Source organism: Macaca nemestrina, chromosome 17 (genome assembly GCF_043159975.1).
Source record: "Macaca nemestrina isolate mMacNem1 chromosome 17, mMacNem.hap1, whole genome shotgun sequence".
Taxonomy (NCBI): domain Eukaryota; kingdom Metazoa; phylum Chordata; class Mammalia; order Primates; family Cercopithecidae; genus Macaca; species Macaca nemestrina.
In genome coordinates this window covers 89,765,937-89,790,747 of record NC_092141.1, presented here as the reverse complement: position 1 = coordinate 89,790,747, position 24,811 = coordinate 89,765,937, and the positions used below count along the sequence as shown (strand labels likewise).

At 49.4% G+C, this 24,811-nt stretch overlaps 1 protein-coding gene across 4 annotated transcripts in view; it reads right to left on the bottom strand.

Annotated features, from left to right (window-relative positions):
• LOC105469284 (regulatory associated protein of MTOR complex 1) overlaps positions 1–24,811 on the bottom strand; it is a 413,056-nt gene that overhangs the window by 159,684 nt on the left and 228,561 nt on the right. For 3 of the 4 annotated variants that reach the window (XM_011720145.3, XM_011720144.3, XM_011720146.3), the window contains exon 7: positions 12,014–12,073. The exons of the other annotated variant lie outside the window; for it this stretch is intronic. In XM_011720145.3, coding sequence (XP_011718447.2) covers positions 12,014–12,073 — 60 coding nt within the window. The remainder of the gene's footprint in view (positions 1–12,013; positions 12,074–24,811) is intronic. 4 annotated transcript variants of the gene reach the window in all.

The following is a 24,811-nucleotide window of genomic DNA, read 5'->3' as shown; positions in this document are numbered from 1 at the left end:
TCATGGAGCAAAATGTCCTTTGTAGGTAGCCATCAAGCTCCTAAGTGCCTCAGTTTCCCCATCAGATGCAGTGTTCTGAGTCAGACTCACATAGGCCCCTGTAGACCCATTAAGGGCTGCCAGGTTAGCGGTGTTAATTCTAAATACTGAAGCTACATATGCCTCTTTCAAAGAAGGCCCTTGCCACACAGCCTGAGCTCATGCCTGGTCACAGGCTGTGGGGTTCCCCGTCTGGAACGCTGCCCCCTGGTCCTGGCACGGCTGCTCCCGTCTGGCCAGGTGGTCTCAGTTCCAGTGTTGCCTCTTCACGGGCCTCACCAGGCTGCCCAATCAAAGAAGCATCCAGGCACTCTTGTGTGCGATCACATGGCATTCCTGGTACATTCACACTCCTCTTACGTGTGTTTCTTCCCCTGATTAGGGTGTAAGTTAACAAGCGAGGACTTGGCTCCAGAGCCTAGGACAGGCTCCAGCACACAGCGAGACCACGGCGGACGTCTGCTGAACGAACGGTGAATAAACAAACACAGAGAAACACATGCGGGGTCTGAAAGTGCGCTCGAGCCTGGAACCCGAGGCCCCACTGACGAACTGGCCGCTCACACATGACATACTGGCTTCGAGGTCAGAAGACACACGCACCTCAGAACCGGGAGGTCTTTCTCTGAAGGGCCACAAGGTGCAGCGACCAGGCTCCGATAGAGGGGACCATGCAGCACGGAGCAGCAAACTCAGAAGCCAGCAGAGGGGGCGGGGACGGACACAGGCTCCACCACCAACAGGGGACCCTCATGTGACTCTCTGACTCTCAGCAAGTTCTTCCATCTCCCTTGCCTCAGTTTCCAGAAGTTTAGATGGAGACGGCCTCAGAGGCTGCTCACCGGGCAGCTGTGATGAGGACCAGAAAAGCTGCCACACACCTGGGGCCCCTGGTTGTGCTGGCGACTCACGCCACACTGCTTTATCACTGACTGCAAGTCTGCAGCCACGCACATAGGAACGACGGCGGGGCGCTGAGTCCTGCAGGATAAACAGATCCAAGGAGGCACCCCTGCCAGAGGAGGCACTCCGGGCACCCCTCCAGAACCAGGGCCTGTGAGGAACCAAAGGGCCGTGCGGGCAATGGAGCCAGAGCAACAGACTCAGGGAAAGCTAAGGAGGAACGGCAGACTGGACAGAGGGAGGTGCACCTGCCAAACTACGACACGTCTGGAAAAGAGGCATCGACGGGGGCTGAGCCTCATCCCAGTCATGTGGCCGCAGTGATGTGTGCCCCATAGGTACTGAGCTGTCTGAGACAACTCCTACACAAGAGCAAATGCCAACACCAGAAAGGACGGCCGAGGGGCACTGGCCAGGCACATGCTCAGCCTCACCGTGGCCTCTTCCTCACTCTGCGCCTGCCTTCAATGAACGGAAGCTGCCCTCCAATCAACCTGTGCCCCCGCATCTCTGCAGAGTGAAGGCTTCCTTTAGAGACATCCAGACACACATATTTTCTTTTTCTTTTCTTTTTTTTTGAGATGGAGTCTCACTCTGTCACCAGGCTGGAGTGCAGTGGCCTCATCTCAGCTCACTCACTGCAACCTCTGCTTCCTGGGTTCAAGTGATTCTCCTGCCTCAGCCTCCCGAGCAGCTAGGACTATAGGCGCGTGCCACCATGCCTAGCTAATTTTTGTATTTTTAGTAGAGATGGGGTTTCACCATGTTGGCCAGGATGGTCTTGATCTCTTGACTTCGTGATCTGCCCACCTCAGCCTCCCAAAGTGTTGGGATTACAGGCGTAAGCCACCGCGCCCAGCCCACATTTTCTTTAGGATGCTAGGAGGTGCCTAGCCATGAGGAGGTGGCGTGAGTGCCACAGATGTTACAGCTCCATGCTCTGCTGTGCAGGCCTTTGTTTGGATGACAAAGACCAGGATTTGGGTACCGCTGTGAAGGAAACGGAAGATCTCCGTGCTGTGTGCAGGTTCCCTGGGGTGACCTCGGAACCTCTCACATTCCCCCTTGGCTGCACGTCCGCAATTTCATCTCAGAACCGAGCCTCCTCCACGCCCGCCGACCCAGATGAGCTACGGAGGCCTTGCTGGGGTGTGCATCGAACACAAAGGGGACCTGGTGCCCGTCTTCCCTCTGCCCGTGGGGGCACTTGAATGAGAGGTGCCCGGGCACAAGGACCCCAGTGCAGCTCCGTGTGCCCTGGTATGGGGTGCACGGGAACACCGAGGAGGCTGTGCTCGGGCAGGCAGCGGTGCTCTTCTGCTAGGTGGCGGCGGTGCCACGTTTCCGCCAGTTACTCACACCCCCCTCGCTCGGCGATCTCTCAGGATTTGTTTCTACCTCTTCATTTCTAAGTCAGAGTCTAGTGCCTCGTTCCTCATCTCAGCAGTGACTGGCAGACGTTAATGAATTACTGATTTTCACCTTCACCCGCCAATATTGTATATTTATGTTGGAAAGAAAGGTACTTTTTGAATCAAGACTGGGATCTTTTGATAGTTTTCCTTTCAAACATAATCCATGTGTATGACTTGCCTCAGTGAAGTGAATTCTAATCACAGCCGCTGTGCCTCTGACGCGAATGCCGCCCCTCGCCCAGCCCTGTGTAGACCTTCTAGAGGCCTGGGTTCCGTGCTCCGTTCACACAGCTCATGCTGAGGGGAAGGACATGCAGGCTCCAGGGAGGCTGCCAGCAAATCCCTGTCCCAGCTTGTCCTAATGGTATGGTGCTCGGTAGGCCCCGTGCCTGCTGGGTGCCTCAGTTTCCCCATCTTTTAAAAGGTAGGTAACAACAGCACCTACCCTTGAAGGGCTCCAGGGAGGACTAAGAGGTAACGTTTGTAAAGGCCTCAGCTCAGTGCCTGGCACCATCGGGGCTCAGTAAATGGTTCCTAGAGTCACTATCATTCCCGAGGAAGAGTGGATAGCCACGTGCTCTCAAGCAGCGGCTCCCGGGTCTCCTTACGTTTTCTGTACTGCATTCCCAGGCTCAGATTAGACAGAATTCCCACAGAGGGGAACCAGAGATCAGCTAACACAATGCTGAAGGTTTCAGAGCCAGAGTCAAACCCAAGCTTCAGGGCTGCAGGGCTGCAGCCCTGCGCCTGCTGTCCCCGGTCCACAGGGGCGGCCGTGCTACCAGAGCCTCCGAAGCAGCAGCACACGGAAACTCATTTATTCACGACGCTGGATTGTTAGCGGTTTAAAATATGCTGTGTACACAATCAATGTTAATCATGAGTGAGTTCTGGGTACGCTCTGAGCCTTCAGTGATCAGAATACTAACTAGCAGCCTCATAGAACAGGTTCACATCTCTCAGGTTCCCCAGAGCTTTCTGAAAACTCTAATATTTCTAGCACTGTTTAAGCGTTTCATTACTTTGTTTCAGGGCTGAAAAATGTCCCTTAATTTCCAAGCATGGATCTTATTGCCACTCTCTCAAAGGATTCGGGATATAAATACGTACTGCAGCAGCAACAGGCTTATTCATCAAGCTGCCAGGTTAGCGTAGATAATTAGAAACTGGGGGGTCGCTCAAGGAAGGTTCACTATAATTTACTTCCAGACACAGCAGCTTAATTAGAAAGCAACTTCCTCCCCTAGCCTTAAAGACTGCTAAATAATTATGCACAAACTGCCCGATCTTCTCTCGTCTTGTGCTGAGATGCTAAACAACATGTTTTGCCCATTTGACAAGAGTGGCGAAAGCTAGGAAGGGGTTAATACTGGATTTCCTGAGGAGCCTTGATTTTGAGCGCCGCTGTTTGAAATAAACCGCATTTATTATGGAAGACATATCGTGCGGCAGTTCTGAGGAACGAAACCACCCCGCGTCTCCAGTGCTGACAAAGACGAGGATAATGATTTGATTCGGGTTGGATTTCTGACCGTCTGGGGGCAGCAGGGACGCTGTGCCCTGAAACTGCCATTGAGCTGGTGAGGAGGCCAGGTCACAAAAGCCGGGCATTCAAAAGGGCATGAAAGTGGTGCTGTGCCACACTCAGCCCCCAAACCCCAGACAGCGGGGTCCTGAGGCTCTCGGCCGGGGGCTGCCTGCTGTGCGCTTAGCAGCACGGCGTCTTCCCGCTCAGGATGGCCCCGACACCGACCCCTAGAGAGCTCTGGCCTCGCAGACCTGGCACACCAAGGGCCAGGTGTTGTAGGACGAGGGTACATCCTCTCAGATGGCAGCAGGCAAGGATACATGGGCACGGGGCAGGTGCCTGCTGTGCAGGTCTCTGTGTGCCAAACACACCTGCCCATCTGACACGTGCGTGCTGATCACCACCTGGCATCTACAGCTTGCACTCAGGACCATCCTTCACACGCTCCCAACGAGGGCCGCCGGGGAGGGAAGGGGTGTGCAGAGAGGCCGCTGGGGAGGGAAGGGGTGTGCAGGGTGGCCGCCGGGGAGGGAAGGGGTGTGCAGAGCAGCCACCGGGCAGGGAAGGGGTGTGCAGGGTGGCTGCCGGGGAGGGAAGGGGTGTGCAGAGCAGCCACCGGTTAGGGAGGGGGTGCACAGGGCAGCCGCCAGGGAGGGAAGGAGTGTGCAGAGAGGCCACTGGGGAGCGAAGGGGTGTGCAGAGCATGAGGCAGACCTGGTTTTCCTTCCTGCAGGTCATGAAGCTTGATGGAAACAAGAAGCCCAAGAACACAGGCCCGTTAGTCTCCTTGCATCACGTGACTTGTCACGCTAGTCAGGTGGGACCCAGGAACCAACGTCATCCTCACGCTTAGTGGCAACAGAGGTATTCTCGAGGGCAAGAAATTTCTATGTCATGAGTTAAGACAAAAGAACAAAACTGCAAAACTAGTTCTTCGGAATCCCTAAAAAGCTGGCAAAAGCTAAGAGTAAATCAAGTCCAACCCCAGCTAGTGTACGCACAGGTACTGCAGGCTCCCTGGCATCTGCACATTCACACAATCTGTTCCGAATGAGTGTCGCTCGACATGTCACACAGGTGCGTTCTAGGTGCTGTGTTGTCGTGGGTTTTCCACCCCCCCGGTCTACAGTCCTTAGGATTCTGTTTACAATAATGAACTGCTAAAACATAAATGAAATCAGACCAAGCACGAGAGCCTGTTTCTGCCTGGTCTTAAAACTATAATTAAAAACAGGTTATCCCACCATCAACCTGGATCCAAGATCAGTTCATGTAGGGAAGGCAGGGACGCCCATGCAAGTTCTCTGGCTCTAGGTTCAAAGGTCATCTCTCTCCTGGGAGGGTCTTGGCGAAAAGGGCAGCAAATGCAAACGCTTCCCCAGGGAGGTCTCGCCGGCACAGACGTGAGAGTGATGGACGACTGCGTACGTTTTAACATAGGTGTGACTCAAGGAACCCGGAGCTCCGTCTCAAGGTGGACAGGAGGGCAGTCATGGTGTGCGGGGACATGGGGGTGTCACCCAGACAACCGTGTGGCTCTCACCTGGCACCCACTGACAGCTCTGCCAATATTATGCAAATGTTTGTATTAAAATCTCTCAACTATTCAAAAATGTATATATTTTGAAATATTCCTTGGCTACTTATGAAGTTTGTGGACACACATGCTGCCTGAGGGAGGCAGTGCCTCAGCCTTGCTTGGCACAGTCCTGAGTCCAGGAAGGCCACTCAGGTGAATGCACATCATAGGGTGCGGCTTCCGAGACCACACCGCTCCTGCTCCCACCTGTGATGGGAGGAGTGGCCTCAGAGGAGCACCGAACTGCTGACTCTGGAGCAGGGGTCAGGCGGTCACTCTCCACATGTCAGCCCCAGAGTCTGGGAGGAACAATTCCCAAACCCCCTGAGGGACTGGTCCCCCAAGCAGGAGCAGGCAACTAACTTCTGACCACTGCATTTTAGGAAAGTGTTGAAAAAAACATACAAAAACTCAAAAGGTTTTGTGCATGTCAGATGCCTCCCTGGGAGGTGGCGTGGCCCTGCTGGCCACATGCTGTGACGCATGGGAGCCCTATCCATGGTGTCCTTCCCTGTGGCACGGGCAAGGAGGCTCCAGAGGACATTCCACAGATAGTGGACGCTGCCACATTTCCAGCCCTGTAAGGACGAAGGTGGTTACAGCATCTACTTCCAGAACACAGCCTCTGGGCTTCCATGTCAGAGAGGTGACTCCCTCGCCCGGGGCACGCTGGTGACAGGCACAGCCTAGAATGTGCTGGGGGCTCATCCTCAAGCACCCTGGACCCAGCGTCACACTCAGGACAGGGGACACACAAGGACATCGCAAACATGGCTGGCGTGCTCAGCGAAGGGAAACAAGGGGGAACTCAGTCTTGGCTGCCTGGAACACAGGGGTCACATTCATCAGCAGAGCTTGATGATGATCTGTTTGTCTCTGAACTGTACCGCACGGCTGCTTTCTGAGTGGATCTGTCTCCCCTGACACGAGGGCTAGCATTACGTGAGTTGACATATGCTGATGGGACCCCCGTGGAAAAAAGAAGGGGCCCTGAAGTAGTAGAAGGGCTGGCCAAGAGGGTCTGAGCCAAAGAGGTCACTGTAACCAAGATCAACATATTTCGAGAAGAAATCTTTGGAAAATGATAAAGTATAAAAATAATGAGGCTTTTTATTTTTCATTTATTTACTTATTTTTGAGACGGAGTCTCGCTCTGTCGCCCAGGCTGGAGTGCAGTGGCCGGATCTCAGCTCACTGCAAGCTCCGCCTCCCGGGATTACGCCATTCTCCTGCCTCAGCCTCCCAAGTAACTGGGACTACAGGCGCCCGCCACCTCGCCCGGCTAGTGTTTTGTATTTTTTAGTAGAGACGGGGTTTCACCGGGTTAGCCAGGATAGTCTCGATCTCCTGACCTCGTGATCCGCCCGTCTCGGCCTCCCAAAGTGCTGGGATTACAGGCTTGAGCCACCGCGCCCGACCAAAACAGGTGCTTTTGCTGAACTGCTTTGAGAGAACAGCGGCTCAGACCCAAATCCACACACTTTCAGAAGTTATTCTCAGTAAAGACTGAGGTGCCCACAGTGACTGTGATCTGGTTTGGCTCTGTGTCCCTACCCAAATCTCATCTTGAATTGCAATCTCCACGTGTCGAGGCGGGGACCTGGTGGGAGGTGACTGGATTATGGGAGTGGTTGTTCTCGTGATAGTTCTCACGAGATCCGCTGGCTTAAAAGTGTGACACTTCTCCTTCCCTGGCGTGCTCTCGCTCTCCTGCCATGTAAGATGTGCCTTGCTTCCCCTTCCCCCATGATTGTAAGTTTCCTGAGGCCTCCCTAGCCATGCAGAACTGTGAGTCAATTAAACCTCTGGTATTGATAAACTGCCCAGTGTGATGGTTAATACTGAGGTCTCCAAGCTCTGCAGCTTTGGGAGTCAGACTGGCTTCCTCGCTCTGCAGCTTGCAGACGACCTACTGTGGGATCTTGTGACTGTCTGAGTTAATATTAATCAATAAACTCCCCTTCACATTTATATCTATCCTATTCGTTCCGTCTCTCTAGAGAACCCTAATACACCCAGTCTCAGGTAGTATCTTTATAGCAGTGTGAGAATGGCCGAAAACAGCCTGCTAAGCCAATTCATCTCAGCGATGGGCCTCGAGAGCACGGCCTCTCCGGCGCCTTGCCATCTCTCTCTAACTGCAGTGGGACCAGGGCAATGATGCCTGGGAGTAGTCGGTGCCTCAGCTGATGGCAGATGGAGAGGCGTGGGAGGCACTTACAGAACTACAGGAATGTGGAGTGACAGCAGCCACCATCCAAGCTGCAGCTCTGGGAAGTGCTGAGAAGGCAGAAGTGTCTGGCGGGAGGTGGACATGGGCTGAGAGCCGAGGCCGTGTCAGGACGTGTGATGCCCTCGGCACTGCTGCTGCCCAGTGAGACCCGAGTGGTGTCCCTTCTGCAGGACAGAGACAGACCCAGAGCAAGGAGGTGCCCAGTGAGTGTGGCTCAGAAGGGTCAGGAGGGAAGGATGGGGCTGCTCTGACTCCAACGTCCATATTTTTCCCAGCACACTCTCCTCCTCACACCCTGAATCCCTAAGCAGGGTGTGTTTTGAAAACTGCCTACTATTAACAGTTCATTGTCTCTTTAAATTTAAAAATACAATAAACCTTTAGCAATTAGCCACCTTCATAGCATCACTTGGCACAGGAGAAGGGGAGAAGCGAGAAAGACGAGGACACCGCCCTAACCTCCAGCAGTCACGATTGCACTGGCTGAGAAGGGCCTTTCGTGCTGGGGAGGGAGGGGACGCACTGGCTCTGGGAAGAACACGAGCGGCTGCAAACGCTAACGTCATGATTTAGGGAAAGGGCGTCTGATGAAAATGACTAACATCCACGGTGGATGGGGGAGGGTGTTTGCTTCTTTTTCAATCCTCACTGAATCCTATTTTAATAATAAGAGTGAAGGTATCTCCCCAGAAACAACAGAGCACGCTGCTGTAGAGTTCACATCCTCTCCCAAATCCACGTCTCCGTTTCCCTGCACCCCTCGTTCCCCAGGCCCATGGCTTGTTGTTCGTAGTGGCGGCCAGCCCTGTGCTGCCTCTGGTCTGCACTCTGCGGCCTACTCGCTCTCGTGAGGATTTTTTCCTCCCCTACGTTATGTATTACTTTTACTTCAGTTGTCAAACAGCAAAATGACTTCTGCAGGTGCACATGCTATGGACTGGAACGCGTGGGTGGATCTGTGGAACCACACCAGCATCAAGGCCCCACGCAGGCCCCTCCCGCTAGCCCCACAGCCACACTGTCCACCCCTCTAATCCCTGGCGACAGCTGATCTGTTCTCCGGCCCATGTTCTGTCTTTCCCAGAAGGTCACGGAAAGGGAATCGAACCATGTGCCACCCTTGGAGACGGGCTTCTGACACTTAGTGTGATACTTCTGGGAACCACCCGAATGGCGGTGGCTACAGAAAGCCTGTCCCTTTTTCCTGTTGAGCAGAATTCCACCATACAGATGCACCACAGTCTGGATCCATTTGCCCTGCAAGGGACATTTGGGTTGCTTCCGGCTTGGGGGAATGAACAGAGCTACCACAAACGTTCACGCACAGGGTTTTGTGTGATCCTAAGATTTCACTCTTCCAGGTACAGATCCAGGAGTGGGAATGCGGGGACATGTTGGCAGGTGTGTGGACATTGATGAGAAGCTGACAGTACTTCCAGAGTGGCCGCACCATTCTGCATTCCCAGCAGCTGCGATGCGAGTTCTCAACACGGGATTGGTCAGCCTTTTAAATGTCATCCATTCTAGCAGGGACACACGGTGCTGTCTCACTGGGTTTTAATGCGTATTTGCCATCCCTAAATCCTCTTTGGTGAAGTGTCTCTTCATGTCTTTCGTCTGTTTTCTAATTGCTTTTCCCCTTAGTTCTGAGTTCTGAGGTATCTTCATACATTCTGGATACAAGTGTTCTTTGTCAGATATGTGACTCCCAAATATTGTCTCCAAGTCTATAGCTTGTCTTTTCATATTGGCAGTGTCTTTCAGAGAGTAAACAGCTTACATTTGGATGAAGTCCAATTTACCAATTTTTTTTCTTTTGGGAGTCACGCTGAGGATGTCATGCTGCACATTTTAAGTTTTGGAAAGAAACGGGAGGCAGCTGGTTGTTCCGACACCAAAGTCTTGTTCGAGGGGAAACCTCCCTGTGTTGGGCAGACCCCGGTGGGGCCGTCCTGAGACCTGAGCTCTAGGCCAGCCCTGCCCGAACCAGGCAGAAAAGGTCACCCAGGAGCTGAAGTGGACCAAATACCAGGTTCTCTTTCAGTAAAACAAGGGGTTTGACTCAATAACTTAAAACAATTTTTTGTCGTAATCACTAGGTGATTTTTAACAGCCCTTTCTGCGCGGGAGACATGGAACACGTGGTGCTGCCTGAGCTCACGTGGCTCAACATGCGCTGGCAGGGCCCTGTCTGGAGTAGCCACAGGCACAGGTGTCCAGGGCGGACAGAACAGCACACAGCAGCCGTCCAGGACAGAGACAAGACACTGACCCACACGGAGACGGAGGTGTGGGCAAGGCTCGGGCTCCTGCTACCAGGCAGAGGAGAAAGGATACTGCGGCCCTCCCACCTCCAGAGGAAACCACGGAAATAGCCACAGGGAGGCACAACAAATGGAAAACGCCAAGACAGTTTTCACCCAAGAGCTGCCTAAATAAGCCAGCCCAGCGAGGATAAAATATAACTGCTGAAATATTAATGGATATGGTTTATTTAATAAATTAGATATATAATATATATACACAGGTGAAGTGTCCCTTTATCTGAAATGCTTGGAACCAGAAGTGTTTCGGATTTTGAATTTTTTCAGATTTTGGAATATCTGCATTATACTTACCAGTTAAGTTTTTTGGATTTATCACTAATCCGAAAACACAAAGTCCAAAATGCTCCAAAGAGCATTGTCTTTGAGTAGCATGTCAGTGCTCATAAAGTTCCCGATTTTGGCCTGGCACAGCCAGAATCACTCATACCTGTAATCCTGGTGCTTTGAGAAGTGGAGGTGGGAGGATCACTTGAGGCCAGGCGTTCAAGACCAGCCTGGCCAAATACAGCAAGATGCCCATGTCTATTTCTTTTTAAAATTCATTTAAAACTTTTTTTAAAAGTTTGGAGTATTTTTGATTTTGGAATTTTAGATTTGGGATACGCATCTGGTACGTGTGTGGGGAGGGGCAGGAGTGGTGGGGGCAATCTATACGTTACAGGGAATAGAGAGTTCTGAAACTCAGACAACAGAGGGGGAAATAAAAGCCCCAAAGAAAGCACACAGCAATGACCAGTTAACACATCTCATGAAATCTCATCAGGGAACCAAACCAAACAGAAGGGGAGGGGAGCACAGATCATTTAGTCCCGATTTTTTTTTTTAAGTTATTTTCCATGTGATGCTTCTCAGAGACGCCACTATCTGAAACAGTCTTTTCAGTCACAGCTTGCACTGCTTGGAAAGCCTCTGGGCACTATGCTCTGTCAGGTACCCATGCTGGGGAGTGCTCACTTAGCACATCTGATAGACCACTCTACATCAGGACCAGCGCAGCTTCCCCGGCCTTCCTACTGGCCACACGGCCATGTTCCACGGCGGGAGTGAACCACGATGGAGCTCACCGTGCCCTCGTGAACGCTGACACATAATATTTTGTATTTTTCCCCGATACACAAGGCAAGTATGTTTTCACAAGAGAAACTTGGAAGTGGGTTTGCTTTTCCTGCCTAATTTAGTAAATTCAGGTCCTAATATTAAGATACAACTTTGTATATTAAGATGTAGAAAACAATTATCTTGCATGTTAATTCTAGAAGAAATGGGGTTCCAAGCCAAAGGGTTTAAAATAACTCCAAAGTTCTTCCATGCTGCCTGGATGACTCAGGATGAGTCACGATGAATCCGACGCACAAACAAACAGAACAAGGCAGTGCAGGCCACGCTCCGGGTCCTGAGACGCCACTTCAGATCCAAAGAGATCACAGCGAGGGACAGACAGGTCGGCCAATGGGACCGGAAGGATTACAGGAGGCAAGTGCCACTGACTCTTCATGGGAGGCCTGACTAAACCCCATCACTTCATCGCTCAGGTTCTGAAATCAGTTTGCCCTGAGATAGTAAAATGGAAATTGGATGGAGACAGGTGGGTAGGGGATGGAAAGTTATAGAATATTAAAGCGACAGTTTCAGAAAATAAGGTAAGAGCTAGCTATGATCTAGCTGCCGTTTCAGTGGCAGCAGAAATGATCTGTATGCGAAGTGGTATGTTCTTGTATTGGCTTAAAGTCTGGAGATTTTTTAAATGTTCAAAGGAATCCAGCTTTTTATTGTTTTTCTTTTCATATGGCCCATGTTTGGTTATCTCCTGCACTAAGCCCCAGGGTGACAATCACAACCACAGCCTTAATCAGAGAACAAAAGAACATAGCCACATGAAAGGGAACATGCCACGCTGATAGAAAGTACTTCTGAGAAGCAAGAGCCTTCAAAAAGGAAAAGAAACTCATCAGCTCCAGAGAGCCACAAGAGCTTAAAAATCCTACTTACTTTTCTATCAAATCCAGTGTGACGCCAGGCACCAGACTGACACATTTCTGCATGCAAAACCTGCAGAGAAAGAAGAGAACGTGAGTGAATGCCACGAACGGAACAGTCACCCAGGAAATTCAACAGACCTGCAGGAAAAGGAAAGAGTTAAAGGTGGGGACAGGGACTGCCCTGGTGAACAAGTACACTCGGATTTCCTTAATTCGGCAGTTTTAGATTTGTAAAGAAAATGTCATTGCCATCCTGTCAAGGCGCGAGACTACAGAGCTGCCACAGTGAGTTGTCAGGAGAAAGGAGAGGAGCCATTTGCAGCCACACGAAGCCCAGTCCCTGGAGAGGAGCGCCGAGATGCTTAATAAAGCTCAGTCTCCAAACGAGACACCGGAGTGGACTGGACTTGCCACTTCTTTCTTTCTTAAGGAAGTGAGCTGGGGAGCCTGCTGGAGTAGAATAAATGAGTAGCCTTAAGGCACACAAAAGAAATGCAAATGCAATTATGTCACGTTCATAATCATAAAATCCTACAGGTCATAGCTGGCTTCATGTCTGAGGCAAGTCCATCCTTAGGAGTGCGTGTGGAGCCGGACAGGCTTTCTCTAATGTGGCACCAACAGGAGGTAGGGAAAGCATTTCTCCTCCCACCCAGGCTACTGGCATACAGTGGGGCAGAACCAAGGCCGCAGAGTAAAAAGCCAACGCAGTATTTTTAGTAGGAGAAATACAAAATGTTTAATTCACCTACTTTTAAAATTAAGAACAAATAATACACCTTAAAAACATAATGGCAGGTGCAGAGCAAGCACCACATTTGCAAAACACACTCGCAGACTGCTGGCTGGAAGTGAGCAATGGAAGAAGCCTGGAGAAGGACAGTAGCCCAGGGGAGGGCGCAGTACAAGGGTCAGGCACTTTCGGGGGAGACGTGGAAGTGACTCCTCTATGGGGAATGGCGGACCCAGGAGGGCACCCATAGCAGTGGGATAGGAAATGGGAGAGGAACTGAGAGATCCAGAACGAGGATGACAACGAGCTGGGGCGTGAAGATGGTCTCACTTCTGCAGCCCTGCAGGGCGAGGGGAGGCTGAGCTGGCCGTCCTGGACCCCAAGCACGGCTGCCAGCCACGCTCACTCTCTCAGGAAGTGATACCTGGCTCAGCCCGCAGAGAGGAAGTTATATTCTTGGTGGTGGCTGCAGTAGTCAGTGTTTTATTGTTCAAAGAGCCGAGAAAATAAAAGTGAGGCCCGCGTTTGCCTGAAGCTAGAGAGCAGCCCTTTCCCACGGCGTCGAGTGTCCCGTGTGGCCCCGATGCTTCCCCGAGCCAGTCAGTGCCACTCTGAGTGGTCTCCTCTGCTGGCTTCACTTGCAGATGCTCTCCTCGGCTGTGCCCAGACACCTCTGCACCAGCGCAAATACATGCAGCTCCTACGGTGCTCCCAGGCAAACTAGAATTTCTCTGTGGATAAAAATGATCTACAGGAAATGCATTTTCAAATCTGAGTCCTATGCGAACCATGCTTTGTCTTTTTATCCATAATGTACTTATTGACTGGGATTTCTGGAGTCCAGTAATGACAGAATCACTTAGACTAATCCTTTTGCCAATAATGATAAGCTCTGGACAAAATATTCAAAAGCCATTTGAAGATTCTGAACAACAAACAAATGCAGGCAGGAACTGGAAGGGCCGTGACCCCTAGAAAACGAGAATAACTCTGGATGAATCACCTTCATCTGGCTTTTCCCAGGGGTGCTCCTCACTCACACGTCACGTGGGGGATAGCATGCAACTGAAAGGCAGCAGCCTTACTGGGCTGAGACCACGTTCAAGGCTGCCAGGATATTGCAGGCAAAAGCCCTAGGAAGAAGGGAGCCAAAACCCGCATGTAAACCTTCCCCAAGTCGGAGGCTGGCTCCTGAAGGGCACACACACAGGATAATATTCCCAGGATCCCCGTGGAGGACAGCAGGAAGGTTGAAAACGCAAAGGAGAGATTTTAACATCTGCTTGCCACTGTGAAGACAGAGGAGATCAGGTCCTGCCAAATTACAGGGCTTGATCACATCTGAGGCATTCCATGGACACCCCAGAGGGAATACGAACCGCACCTTAGAACTAAGATCAAGGCCAAAAGAGCCTAGTCCTATAACCAAGCCTCTACAAGACCAGTGTTAACTGCCCAAAAGAAAATAACAGAATCTAGAATGTCTACAATGCCTCATCCACAACAGATGGTATACTATCTAAAATCAAGAGAAAAAACCATCAACAAAAACAGATTCATAGTTGGCCAGATATTGGAATTAGACAGAGACTTAAAAAATTATAAAAATAATTATTGGCTGGGAAATAAGCATTATTATAAATTCACTGAAAATATCATGTTCCCTTAAATAAAAAATTAAAATAGGATTATCATGCAACTTTATTATAGTATGGCTATATGAATAAGAGTAGCATGCATAAATCAGTCATTTCGTACACAAACTTCGTTTTAGCCAAAAATGTAAATTATCTTTATACCAGAATTGCTAACTACTGGTTTCACGTTTTACACGATTTCTTTCATTCACCTACATTAGAGTGTTACTGAGCAACGAAAGGTCAAAGACCGGGCAAAGGCAGAGGTAATAAAAATGGCTCAAAAAATCCATAAAGCTGAATAGAATGATAATATAACACAGCTGATGCTTATTTGGTGCTTATTATCTGGTGGTCATTGTTTATGTCTTTTATACTGATTGTTTTAATCCTCACATTCTGTGAGGTATTATGATACATTATACAGATGAAGAACATCATAAATTAGATACATTGTAGTAAAGATCAAGAATATTAAAAAGACAATGAAAATACATACAAAGCTTCCAGAAAGAAAGAGCAGATCACATTCAAAGAAACAAGAATCAGATTAACACAGGATGCAGGAAGACAATGGAATGGCGTTTTTATTTTTATTTATTTATTTTATTTATTTTTGAGACAGAGTCTCGCTCTGTCACCCAGGCTGGAGTGCAGTCGTGTGATCTTGGCTCATGGCAACCTCTGTCTCCAGGGTTCAAGTGATTCTCCTGGCTCAGCCTCCCGAGTAGTTGGGATTACAGGCTCCTGCCACCACGCCTGGCTCATTTTGTATTTTTAGTAAAGGTGGGGTTTCACAATGTTGGTCAGGCTGGTCTCGAACTACTAACTCAGGTGATCCACCCGCCTCAGCCTCCCAAAGTGCTGGAATTACAGGTGTAAGCCACCACCCCCAGTTGATGTTTTTAATTTATTAAAGAAAAGTAAGTTAAAACCCAGAATTTTGTATCCAGCCAAACTGTCATTCAAATGTGTGAGCATGACAAAAATACTCTCAGAGGCACATATGGCCTCAGAAGACTTGTCACAAAAAGACTCATGAGGAAGACACTTGCAGATGACAGGCTAAAGTTAGAGGGGAGAAAACTCCAAGAGACGCTGGAGGAGATCTATGAAGTGATGATGACACATAACCTTGGTAGCATTTGTAGTTGTCTTAAAATGAAAAGCAAAAAGGTGGGGGCGACATCCATCATAACCAGGATTGAAAACCTACATATAAATCCACAAGAGCATTAAAAAGCCGACAGAAAAATGGATGAACAGGCATCTCAAAGATGAGGACATACCTATGGCCACTGAATATGAGGAAATGCTCAACATCATGCGATATCAGAGAAATGTGAATCAACGCTACACGAGATATCATTCTAAACCTACTCAGCAAAAATGTACAAGAATGGCAATGCCAAGAACTAGAAAGGACGTGGGTCACAGGCTGTCTCCATCACCACTGCAGGAGTGTAAAATGGCACAACCACTGAGAAAGCACCTTCCCATGATCCCTTAAAACTGAACATTCCTATACACTATGATCCGGCAACTCTGCTTTTCAATACATATGGAATTCTTGCATGTGTTCAAAAGCACACACGGAAAAGAATGTTCAAAGTATCACTGTTCATAATAGCAAAAATACAATACAATACACCAAAGCAAAGCAAAACAAACAAGTAAGGGAAGAAGCTGGAAAAGCTCAAGTGTCCATTAAGGAGTAGCAGGTGCACACAGTGTGGCATATTTGCAGAGTGGAATGTTACAGGCAGTTAGAGGGGGGTACTCTAGCTAAACACACATGGATATGGAGGAACACCAGCAACACAAAGCTAAGTGGAAAATGTCCACATTCCAACCAAAAGCATTTTTTTTTTAAAGAGTCCTCAAAATCACATTCAGCACTGAAGCCTTTAACAAATTTAAAATCTGAAAGAAAAGTAATAGTTTTAATGAATGCACACAGATGCATAGTAGCAATTTAGAAAGGGCGTGGAAGGGATGATGAGCCTGGCGCTCAGGGCAGTGGTCACGGGGCGGGGTGGCAGGCGTGTGCGCATCAAGGGCCCTGTGTGGTGAGCGCAGGTCATCATCAAGGTCTGGGTTTTGGTTGGGTGGTGGTTTGGGGAAACCCATTATGCTATAAAAATACCTGTTAACTAACTACTTAAAAGGAGGCCAAATATGGACTAGTGATGAGTGTGGCATGAAGCAAGAATTATGACCGATCCAGGCTGGGTGCGCAAACAAGTGGCCTCAAGATTTCTATGATGTTAAATTAAGTTTCGCCTAAAGGTTGCCTCCGTACATGTTTTACATTTGGCCTAATGGTTCCATATACGTGGTGAACCGTAACCCAGCCTGATGTGTAAACAGCCTGGTCTTGTGACAGGCAGCTGAGTCTCAGACTACCACGGACAGCCAACTGTTCAAACCGGGCTCAAGCAAGGCAGACCCCCTGCGGCCGCCAATCCAGCTGCTGCGGCTCCTCCATTCTCTGGAGTCACTTTCCTTCCTGCCCATGAAAGTATCCGGCCACATGGCAGTCCCGGAGTCGCTCTGAACCTATTCTGGTTCTGGGGCTGCCTGATTCAAGAATGGTTTTTTGCTCAATTAAACTCTGTTAAATTTAATTTGTCTAGAGTTTTCTTTTAACAATGAAGAACAAATTAACGTTCAGCTTGGTAATTTTGTCAAGTATCATACAAGTAACTATTGAATGCTGTTTTCATTTTTGAGAATGAAAATTCCTTTGTTTCCTCCTAATTAAAAAAAACTCCACATGTATTTACCATAAAAAAGTGAAAAATTTGTATAAACCCACCACATTGAGATAGTTTCGCATTTGCATATTTATCTTTTACGCAACACTGAATCATGCTGATTTATTTTAGAATAAAAGCAAATGGCGGTCACTACAAAAACCCAAATCATACAGGCATGTGTCACCCAATAGTGCGTCAGTCTAGCCTTCACTCTCCCATCCCACTGTGCAGAGGCGGCCTCTGTTATGACCTCCAGGACTTGGCCCAAGCACAGACAGTCATCCCTGGGGCACTGGTTCTAGGACACCACCACCCACCCCGCCTAGCCACTCCTCCCCACGGACAGACGCGCTCTAAAATCTCCTGAACAAGGACAGCTTCCCGGTTGGAAGGTGAACACACGATGTGCTGGAGTGTGGCACCCCCTGCTCTCGCCAACATGCAGAGCCCCCTGTTCTCTAGTGGTGAAGACATAAGTGGCTTCCCTGGAGGTCTTGCCATTAGCATTCCCTGTGCAGTTCCACAGCAAAGGAGAGGGAAAGGCCCTCAAAACCCATCCCCATCATGACTGTCACTGTCATTGTGAAAGCTGATCATACAAACTGGGTCAGTCTTGTCACACCCAACTCAACCAGAGTCAAGGGGCCAGGGGAAAGCACTCGGGCCACAAAATATCCTCGAGGAACGCAGTTCTCTGCCAGCCTGGCCGCTGAAACTGCCTGCTGTCACTTGACACCAGTTTTAACTAATGGCAACACAACCTGCTGTGACTCGAAGACTAGTCTCACCCACTCACCAGTCGGAACTTGCCAGCTCCCCAAAACCTTACTCGTGTCAAAGAACCTTCTCAAAGAGCAACGCGAAACACTTCTCTTTATAAAACCTCCAACCTTTTCTTTGTTCATCAAGATCTACTGAAGCCCACCTGGTCTGCCTGTACGCCTTCAACTGTAAATCCTGCTTCCCGAATAAAGTGTTTTACATTTAGAGATTCACCTCTGTATTTTATTTGACTGTGACTCCAGCCCCAACCATCCCTGCTCATTTGTAGTCTTTGGTAGTTGCTTTTCTGTAACCTGACCAGAGCTTTTCGTTGTAATGAGTGGGACAGAGAGGCTGTAGGTGGCTTACTTCACCTCGGCTGGCACGTGAAGTCTCTAGAATTTATACTGATGAAGGTGTCATTGAAGCTTTCAGACTTGTGTATTTTAACCTAGTCATACAGAGACACAGCAAACTGCTGGAGGGGTCTGGCTTTAAATATTCTTTTTCAAAAAAGGAATTTTTGAATATAGCTCAAAGTGGCAATAAATACACAATTAAAAGTAAAATAGCACTTTGGGAGGCCAAGGCGGGCGGATCACCTGAGGTTGGGAGTTTGAGACCAGCCTGACCAAAATGGAGAAAAAAAAAATAAAAAAAAAAAAATACAGCATTAGCCAGGTATGGTGGCGCATGCCTGTAATCCTAGGTACTCAGGAGGCTGAGGCAGGAGAATCACTTGAACTCGGGAGGCGGAGATTGCAGTGAGCCGAGATCGCCCCACCGCACTGTAGCCTGGGCAAAAAGAGCAAAACTCTGTCTCAAAAAAAAAAAAAAAAAAAAAAAGTAAAATAGGCTGGGCACAGTGGCTCATGCCTGTAATTCCAGCACTTTGGGAGGCTGAGGTGGGCAGATCACCTGAGGTCAGGAGTTCAAGACCAGCCTGGCCAAAAAGGTGAAACCCCATTTCTACGGAAAATACAAAAAATTACCTGGGCATAGTGGTGGGCGCCTATAATCCCAGCTACTCGGGAAGATGAGGCAGGAGAATTGCCTGAACCCAGGAGGCGGAGGCTGCAGTGGGCCGAGTTCATGCCATTGCACTCCAGCCTGGGCAACAAAAGCGAAACTCCATCTCAAAAAAAAAAGTAAAATCAGCCAATTTCTTCAACTCTCAGCATTTCATTTAATCCGGCAGGTTAAAAAAAAAAACCCAAAGAACTAAACATCCCTACATGAAACTAATGTGCCAAATCATGCGATATTTGTGACTAAATTTAAAAGTAAGTGGTTTTTTTGGCTCATGCCTGTAATTCCAGCACTCTGGGAGGCCAAGGCGGGAGGATCGCTTGAGGACAGGAATGTGAGACCAGCATGGACAACACACTTGAGTCCCTATCTCGACAAATAAGTTAGCTGGGCGTGGTCAGAGGACTCGGGAGGCTGAGGCAGGGGGATCATTTGAGCCCAGGTGGTTAAGGATGCAGTGAGCTATGATTGTGCCACTGCACTCTAGCCTGGGTTACACAGTGAGACCCTTTCTCTTAAAAAAAAAAAAAAAGTATGCCTTTCAGTATTATTAGAAGAAAACAGAGTAGAAGTGACGCTCCTAACTTGCGAACGTTAAACAGCTGCACTTTGTAATGTACAGAAAAGCTTACTCTGTTCAGGAGCTTCCGGGCCAGTAATCAGGACACGATACAGATTAAGTGCAAGAGTTGGCTATGTCTTAGTTGCCCTCCGCGCTACAGAAGCAAGCTAGCAAAAAAGAAAACCAATTATTCCATTAGTAAGAGAAATACAGATGAACACCTCATCTGAGCTTTCTGCCAACCAACATAATGAACCGATCCCATCCGTCTTGTTCTGCGCTACAGCCCCAGTGGCAGAGCTGGCTGGATGTCGGAGGAGCCCCCAGGCGCCTGTGGGATGCAGGAGCCTGGCCGGCAATGGGAAACACCTTCCATGGGAACAATGCTAATTGCAAGGGCTCTGCCATTTGGGTGCAGAAGACATTAAAAAGTTAAGATAATTTGGTTATAAGGAAGATGTCAGTTTTTTAAAAAAGAAATGATTATTTAAGTGTTTAGGTGGTAAAACATCATGATGTCTGTAATTTAGCAAACATACCCATAGAAACAAAACAAGAGCAAATAATTGTAAAATGTAGGTGATATACACAGAGTTCGCTTCTTCATCCTCTCAACTGTTTCACGGAACGGTTGAAAACTGTCGTATAGTAAAAAGTGAAAGGGATGGGGACAGAGACGAGAGAGAGGGGCAAGAGAGTGTCAACACAGGCACCCTACACTGATGAGTCAAGTCAGGAAATCATTTAAGGAAGCCACCTTCTGTTTTCAAAGAAGGCCAAGACTGAAAGGCAGGCTCCTTGCCTCTCCCTTCTCCACTGTCCTTGAGATGATCAACAGTTGGCACAACTTTGCAAAAGCAGAAAAAACCAACTCTTTCCTAAAAAGGTAAACCTCTTCCACGGAGGTAACCGTGAGCGTCACCCACAGGAAACACACACGCAGCACACGGCAGGCTTCCACCTCCCCCAGTAGCTCTGGGGCGCACCTTGCCCTGGAGGAGCCCATTTACGGCCAGCTCGTTTGGGACAACTTCAGATTCTCCACGCTCCTTGGCCTGATTCAAATCTTAATGTGTTTTTACCTAAGAAACTATCAATAACATGGACTGTGTTTATACTACATACCGACAGAGCTAAGATGGGAGTAACGCCCAGGTTGCCCGAAGGAAGTCAAGCTGAGTCAGGAAGTGGGACAGCCACAAAGCACTGGAGTTTCTCACGTGCAAATGCCTGCAGAACTCGGGTCCTCTCACCCCGTGACCCCTTGAGAGCCAGGGCTGCTCAGTCCTAGTTCAGTACAGAGATTCCATGACTGCGGTGCTGAGGAACAGCTACGGGGCAACGGCTGGGGCTGCCATCCTCAGAAACCAAGGTGTTCCAGGATCAAGGGAAAGCGTGCCTGACGGCAAGAGGGCGTTTCCCGCTAAATACACCATTTATTTTCACATGCGACTGCTGGGTCCTCACCCATTCTCGTCTGGGATGTAGGATGGCCTTGTGGTAAACCCATAAAACTCAGTTCTTTAAAAACAAGTGATTCTTTTAAATTACAAAGAACCAATACTTCAATGATGCATCATTATGTATCTTTCCTGCCATCTGATTTGTCCTTTCTATATAAAGAAGCTGTGCCCTTGACCCCTAGCCTTCCCTACATCCCAGAGTCCACTGTGTCAATTTCCACACGCATTCACAGGGTGGAGGAAACACGGGCCAGCCAGAAACCAGCCGCTGCCTCTGCAAACGGCCAGGAGGGTGCTGCAGCAGCACCAAAGGCTCTCCGCAAACGGCCAGGAGGGTGCTGCAGCAGCACCAAAGGCTCTCCGCAAACAGCCAGGAGGGTGCTACAGCAGCGCCAAAGGCTCAGCACTTACTACTCAGTGACTACCCCTGAAGAGCTGACCCCACGTGAAACACAGGCCAGCAACATGCTGGGCGACCGGTGCTGCTGCAGGCTCCAGGGCTGCCTCGCGCGGCTCATTTTAGAATCAATCAGTCCCTATGACAGGGACAAAACCGAGGTCGCTGCACAGCTCTGACCCAAAGCCAAGACGTGACTCTCTTCCAAAGTACAAGTGAGAGAAGAGCTCAGCTAGGAGAGTGCTAAACTGGGTTGGAGAGCAAGATAAGCCACACACAATCACAACTCCTTCTGCAACCCAAAGACACAAACAAAAGACCCTCCGGCGCAGTGCGGGGGCTTCGCCGGAATAACGCAGACATTAATTTCTCTCGTCTTCCCATAGCAATAGGCCTCTCCCTGTAAGGAGGTTTCTGAAAGCTAGAGTTGGGATCGAAATGTAGTCAAATGAGCGGTCCAAGCCCAGTCTATTGAGATTCGATCTCGTGTGAGATTTTACTCCAGAAGAAGCTGCCAGATGTCTCGGCTGTTGCCAAGGTCCCATGTGAGACAGCGTGGCAAAATGTACTCTTAAAAATATCCACAAGAAGGGGCCCTTTTTGAGTAAGTTCTGTGTATTTGAGACTTGGGAAAGTTCTTCCTATGAAACATTTTGAAATCTTTTACCGAGTTCCTTTTCGGCAGCACCAGGTCTAGCTCCTCGGCGCCCTCTGGGAAGCAGAACCGCGGGGCAGCCACGGGGAGGATGCGTTGTCTTGGGGTGGCAGCCACGAGCTGACCCTAAGATGAGGGAACTGAAGGCAAAGCTGAAGATTCTATTTGCCAATTTAAAAAATCCCTCTAAGTTATCTTGTCAGTGAAAAAAATTATAACAAAAAACTGAAATGCACACTCCTCCATCTGGCTAAGCCCTCACCCTTCCTCCTAGCTCACACCAGGCAATGTCACCAGAGAACCTGAGAAAGATTCAGACTATGGCCACGACATCGCCCTCCCAGTTTAGACCACAACATCACCCTCCCAGTTTAGACCAGAACATCGCCCTCCCAGTTTAGATGTGTGTCATTATCCTTCCTGTCCTGGATGGGAGACAGGTGAGGTTCAGAAGGTTCTGAAACTCACCCCTGGCTACCCGGCTGACTAAGTGGCTGGGCATAAGAACCCCCCTCTGCACCCAAAGACCACAATGGGTGGGGGCGACAGGATCCTGGAGCATCTTAGCCAAGTCAAAAATCACACACAAGTGTATGCCCCTGACAACTGAGACAGCATGCTCAATGCACTGACAAACTCAATTAGGGAAATCAGAAAGAAAAGAGGAAGACAGTTAAGGTGAAAGCTCATAAAAAGAAAGGAGGAAGCAGAGGCCATGTGAGTGAGGCCCCAGGGTGGGGGGGCGGGGAGGGGAGGGGGAGCTGCAGGAGCCACCTTGACACAGGCTAAGAAGGAACTTACTCTGTGACTCTTTACAACTCACCTGATGTGTGTGCAAATTCCTAATACGTAAAATAAAGGCAATCTAAAAATAGCATAAACGGCACAAATATGAAAAGTGTATGTATCTCAAGTCACGGTTCTGTTCCGACCAGACAGCACCCGTGTGCAGCAGCCCTGCCGAGATGTCTTCCACCAATCCCCGTCTAGCCCAGGCCGCCTCTGACGGTCAGAGGGCGTCAGTAGCCGTTTTTCCCCAACAGACGAGTTCAGAATCTGCTAGAAACAAACCACTGTCTATCCAGTTGTCCCCTAAGCATTTAAACCATGGCGGTTTCTGCACCCAATATCTAAAATTAAACAGACTTTTTGTTCATCCCTGTCTCTCGCTGGTCCCCGTCCTCCTAACACTCAAGTTCTCCCTTTCTGTCTTCTCCACTGGCGGCTCCAATTATACTTAGGGAAACTGAAGCGCCCAGAACGTGATTCTGAAATTCATTGTACACAGGATTTCAACTTCTCGTGATTGGGACATTTATCAATTAAGTCGTCTGGTAAGAACCAGATTTTTGATCCAGCTGCTTTATGGGCCATGTGCCTGTGCCCATTAACTTAATAGAAGCAGATGGACACGATGAGAACACCACTGTTGAAGGCTACTGAGCAGAAATCCAGCCAAAGGCGTGGAAAACGTCCACAGGGAGCGAGTTTCCCGCAGCAGATGAGAGTCGCAGCAGCACGGAGTCGGGCCAAGGAATGGAGCCTGGATACCCTCGGCTCCTGCAGAGCCTTAAGCCGCCGCAAAAACAGGGGGCTAAGGAAGAGCACCCTGAGAACAGAGCTCACTCCTGGCATTCTGGGGGCAAACGAGTGAACTCACAGAGATTTTCCAATTAACTCTGAAATGTACACTGTGTTGTTCAACATGCCTGAAACAGTTTGTCCATGAACTCCTGAACTGGGTGGGGGGTAGGAAACTATGCCAAGAGCTGGTTCAATCTGTCCCCCTTGCTGCTTTTATCTGCTAGCGTTCCTGGTCTACAGTTTCGACGCTAGGTCAGCAGCCTCCAGATAGGCGCCACTGAGGGTCTCTCCCAACTGCCCTTAAGAGGCAGATTCCGCAAGCAGATGAACCCCACTGTGTGGAAGGGGCAGCACCTGCGGTCAAGGAATTTCACATTTCTTTTTTTTTTTTGAGACGGAGTCTCGCTCTGTTGCCCAGGCTGGAGTGCAGTGGCACCATCTCGGCTCACTGCAAGCTCCGCCTCCCGGGTTCACGCCATTCTCCTGCCTCAGCCTCCTGAGTAACTGGGACTACAGGCGCCCACCACCACGCCCGGCTATTTTTTTGTATTTTCAGTAGAGATGGGGTTTCACTGTGTTAGCCAGGATGGTCTCGATCTCCTGACCTTGTGATCCACCTGCCTCAGCCCCCCAAAGTGCTGGGATTACAGGCGTGAGCCACCGTGACCGGCCAGGAATTTCACATTTCAATGTCCACACAGGAAAACTCTGACTGTGACAGAGTCATCTCCCTCTTCTGTGACGTCAGTGCACGTAGGCACGGCAGAAGCATGAGGAAATCCACACGCTGCCTGTGCCGAGGAGCTCCTCGCCGACTACAAGTCTCTCTCTTCAGTTCCCCTAGAAAGCCACGGAGGCGCCCACTTTCACAGGACAAAACAGTGCCTGCTGACCTGGCCAGAGCCCTCAACAAGACTCCAGACAACGGGAGGAAACTGAGAGTGAACTGGTTCTTATTTTCATTTACCTTATGGCCAATTCTGGTGTTTTTATAGGAAGACGTTTGTATGACTGAATGGAAAGCCAGCTTATGGGAGCACACATGAGCTTGAGTCCTCATGCCTAGTCCCACAGGACCATTCAGCGTGGGGTCTGTGGTGAGGCTGAGGACAGCCAGGGGCTCAGAAGGTGCATCTCAGCCCACGGCTGTGCTTCTGTATCAATTAACAGCACGGCTTCTCCAGCGACTATGACAGGTACAAACTTTTTGTCTTGGTTTTGTGCTAA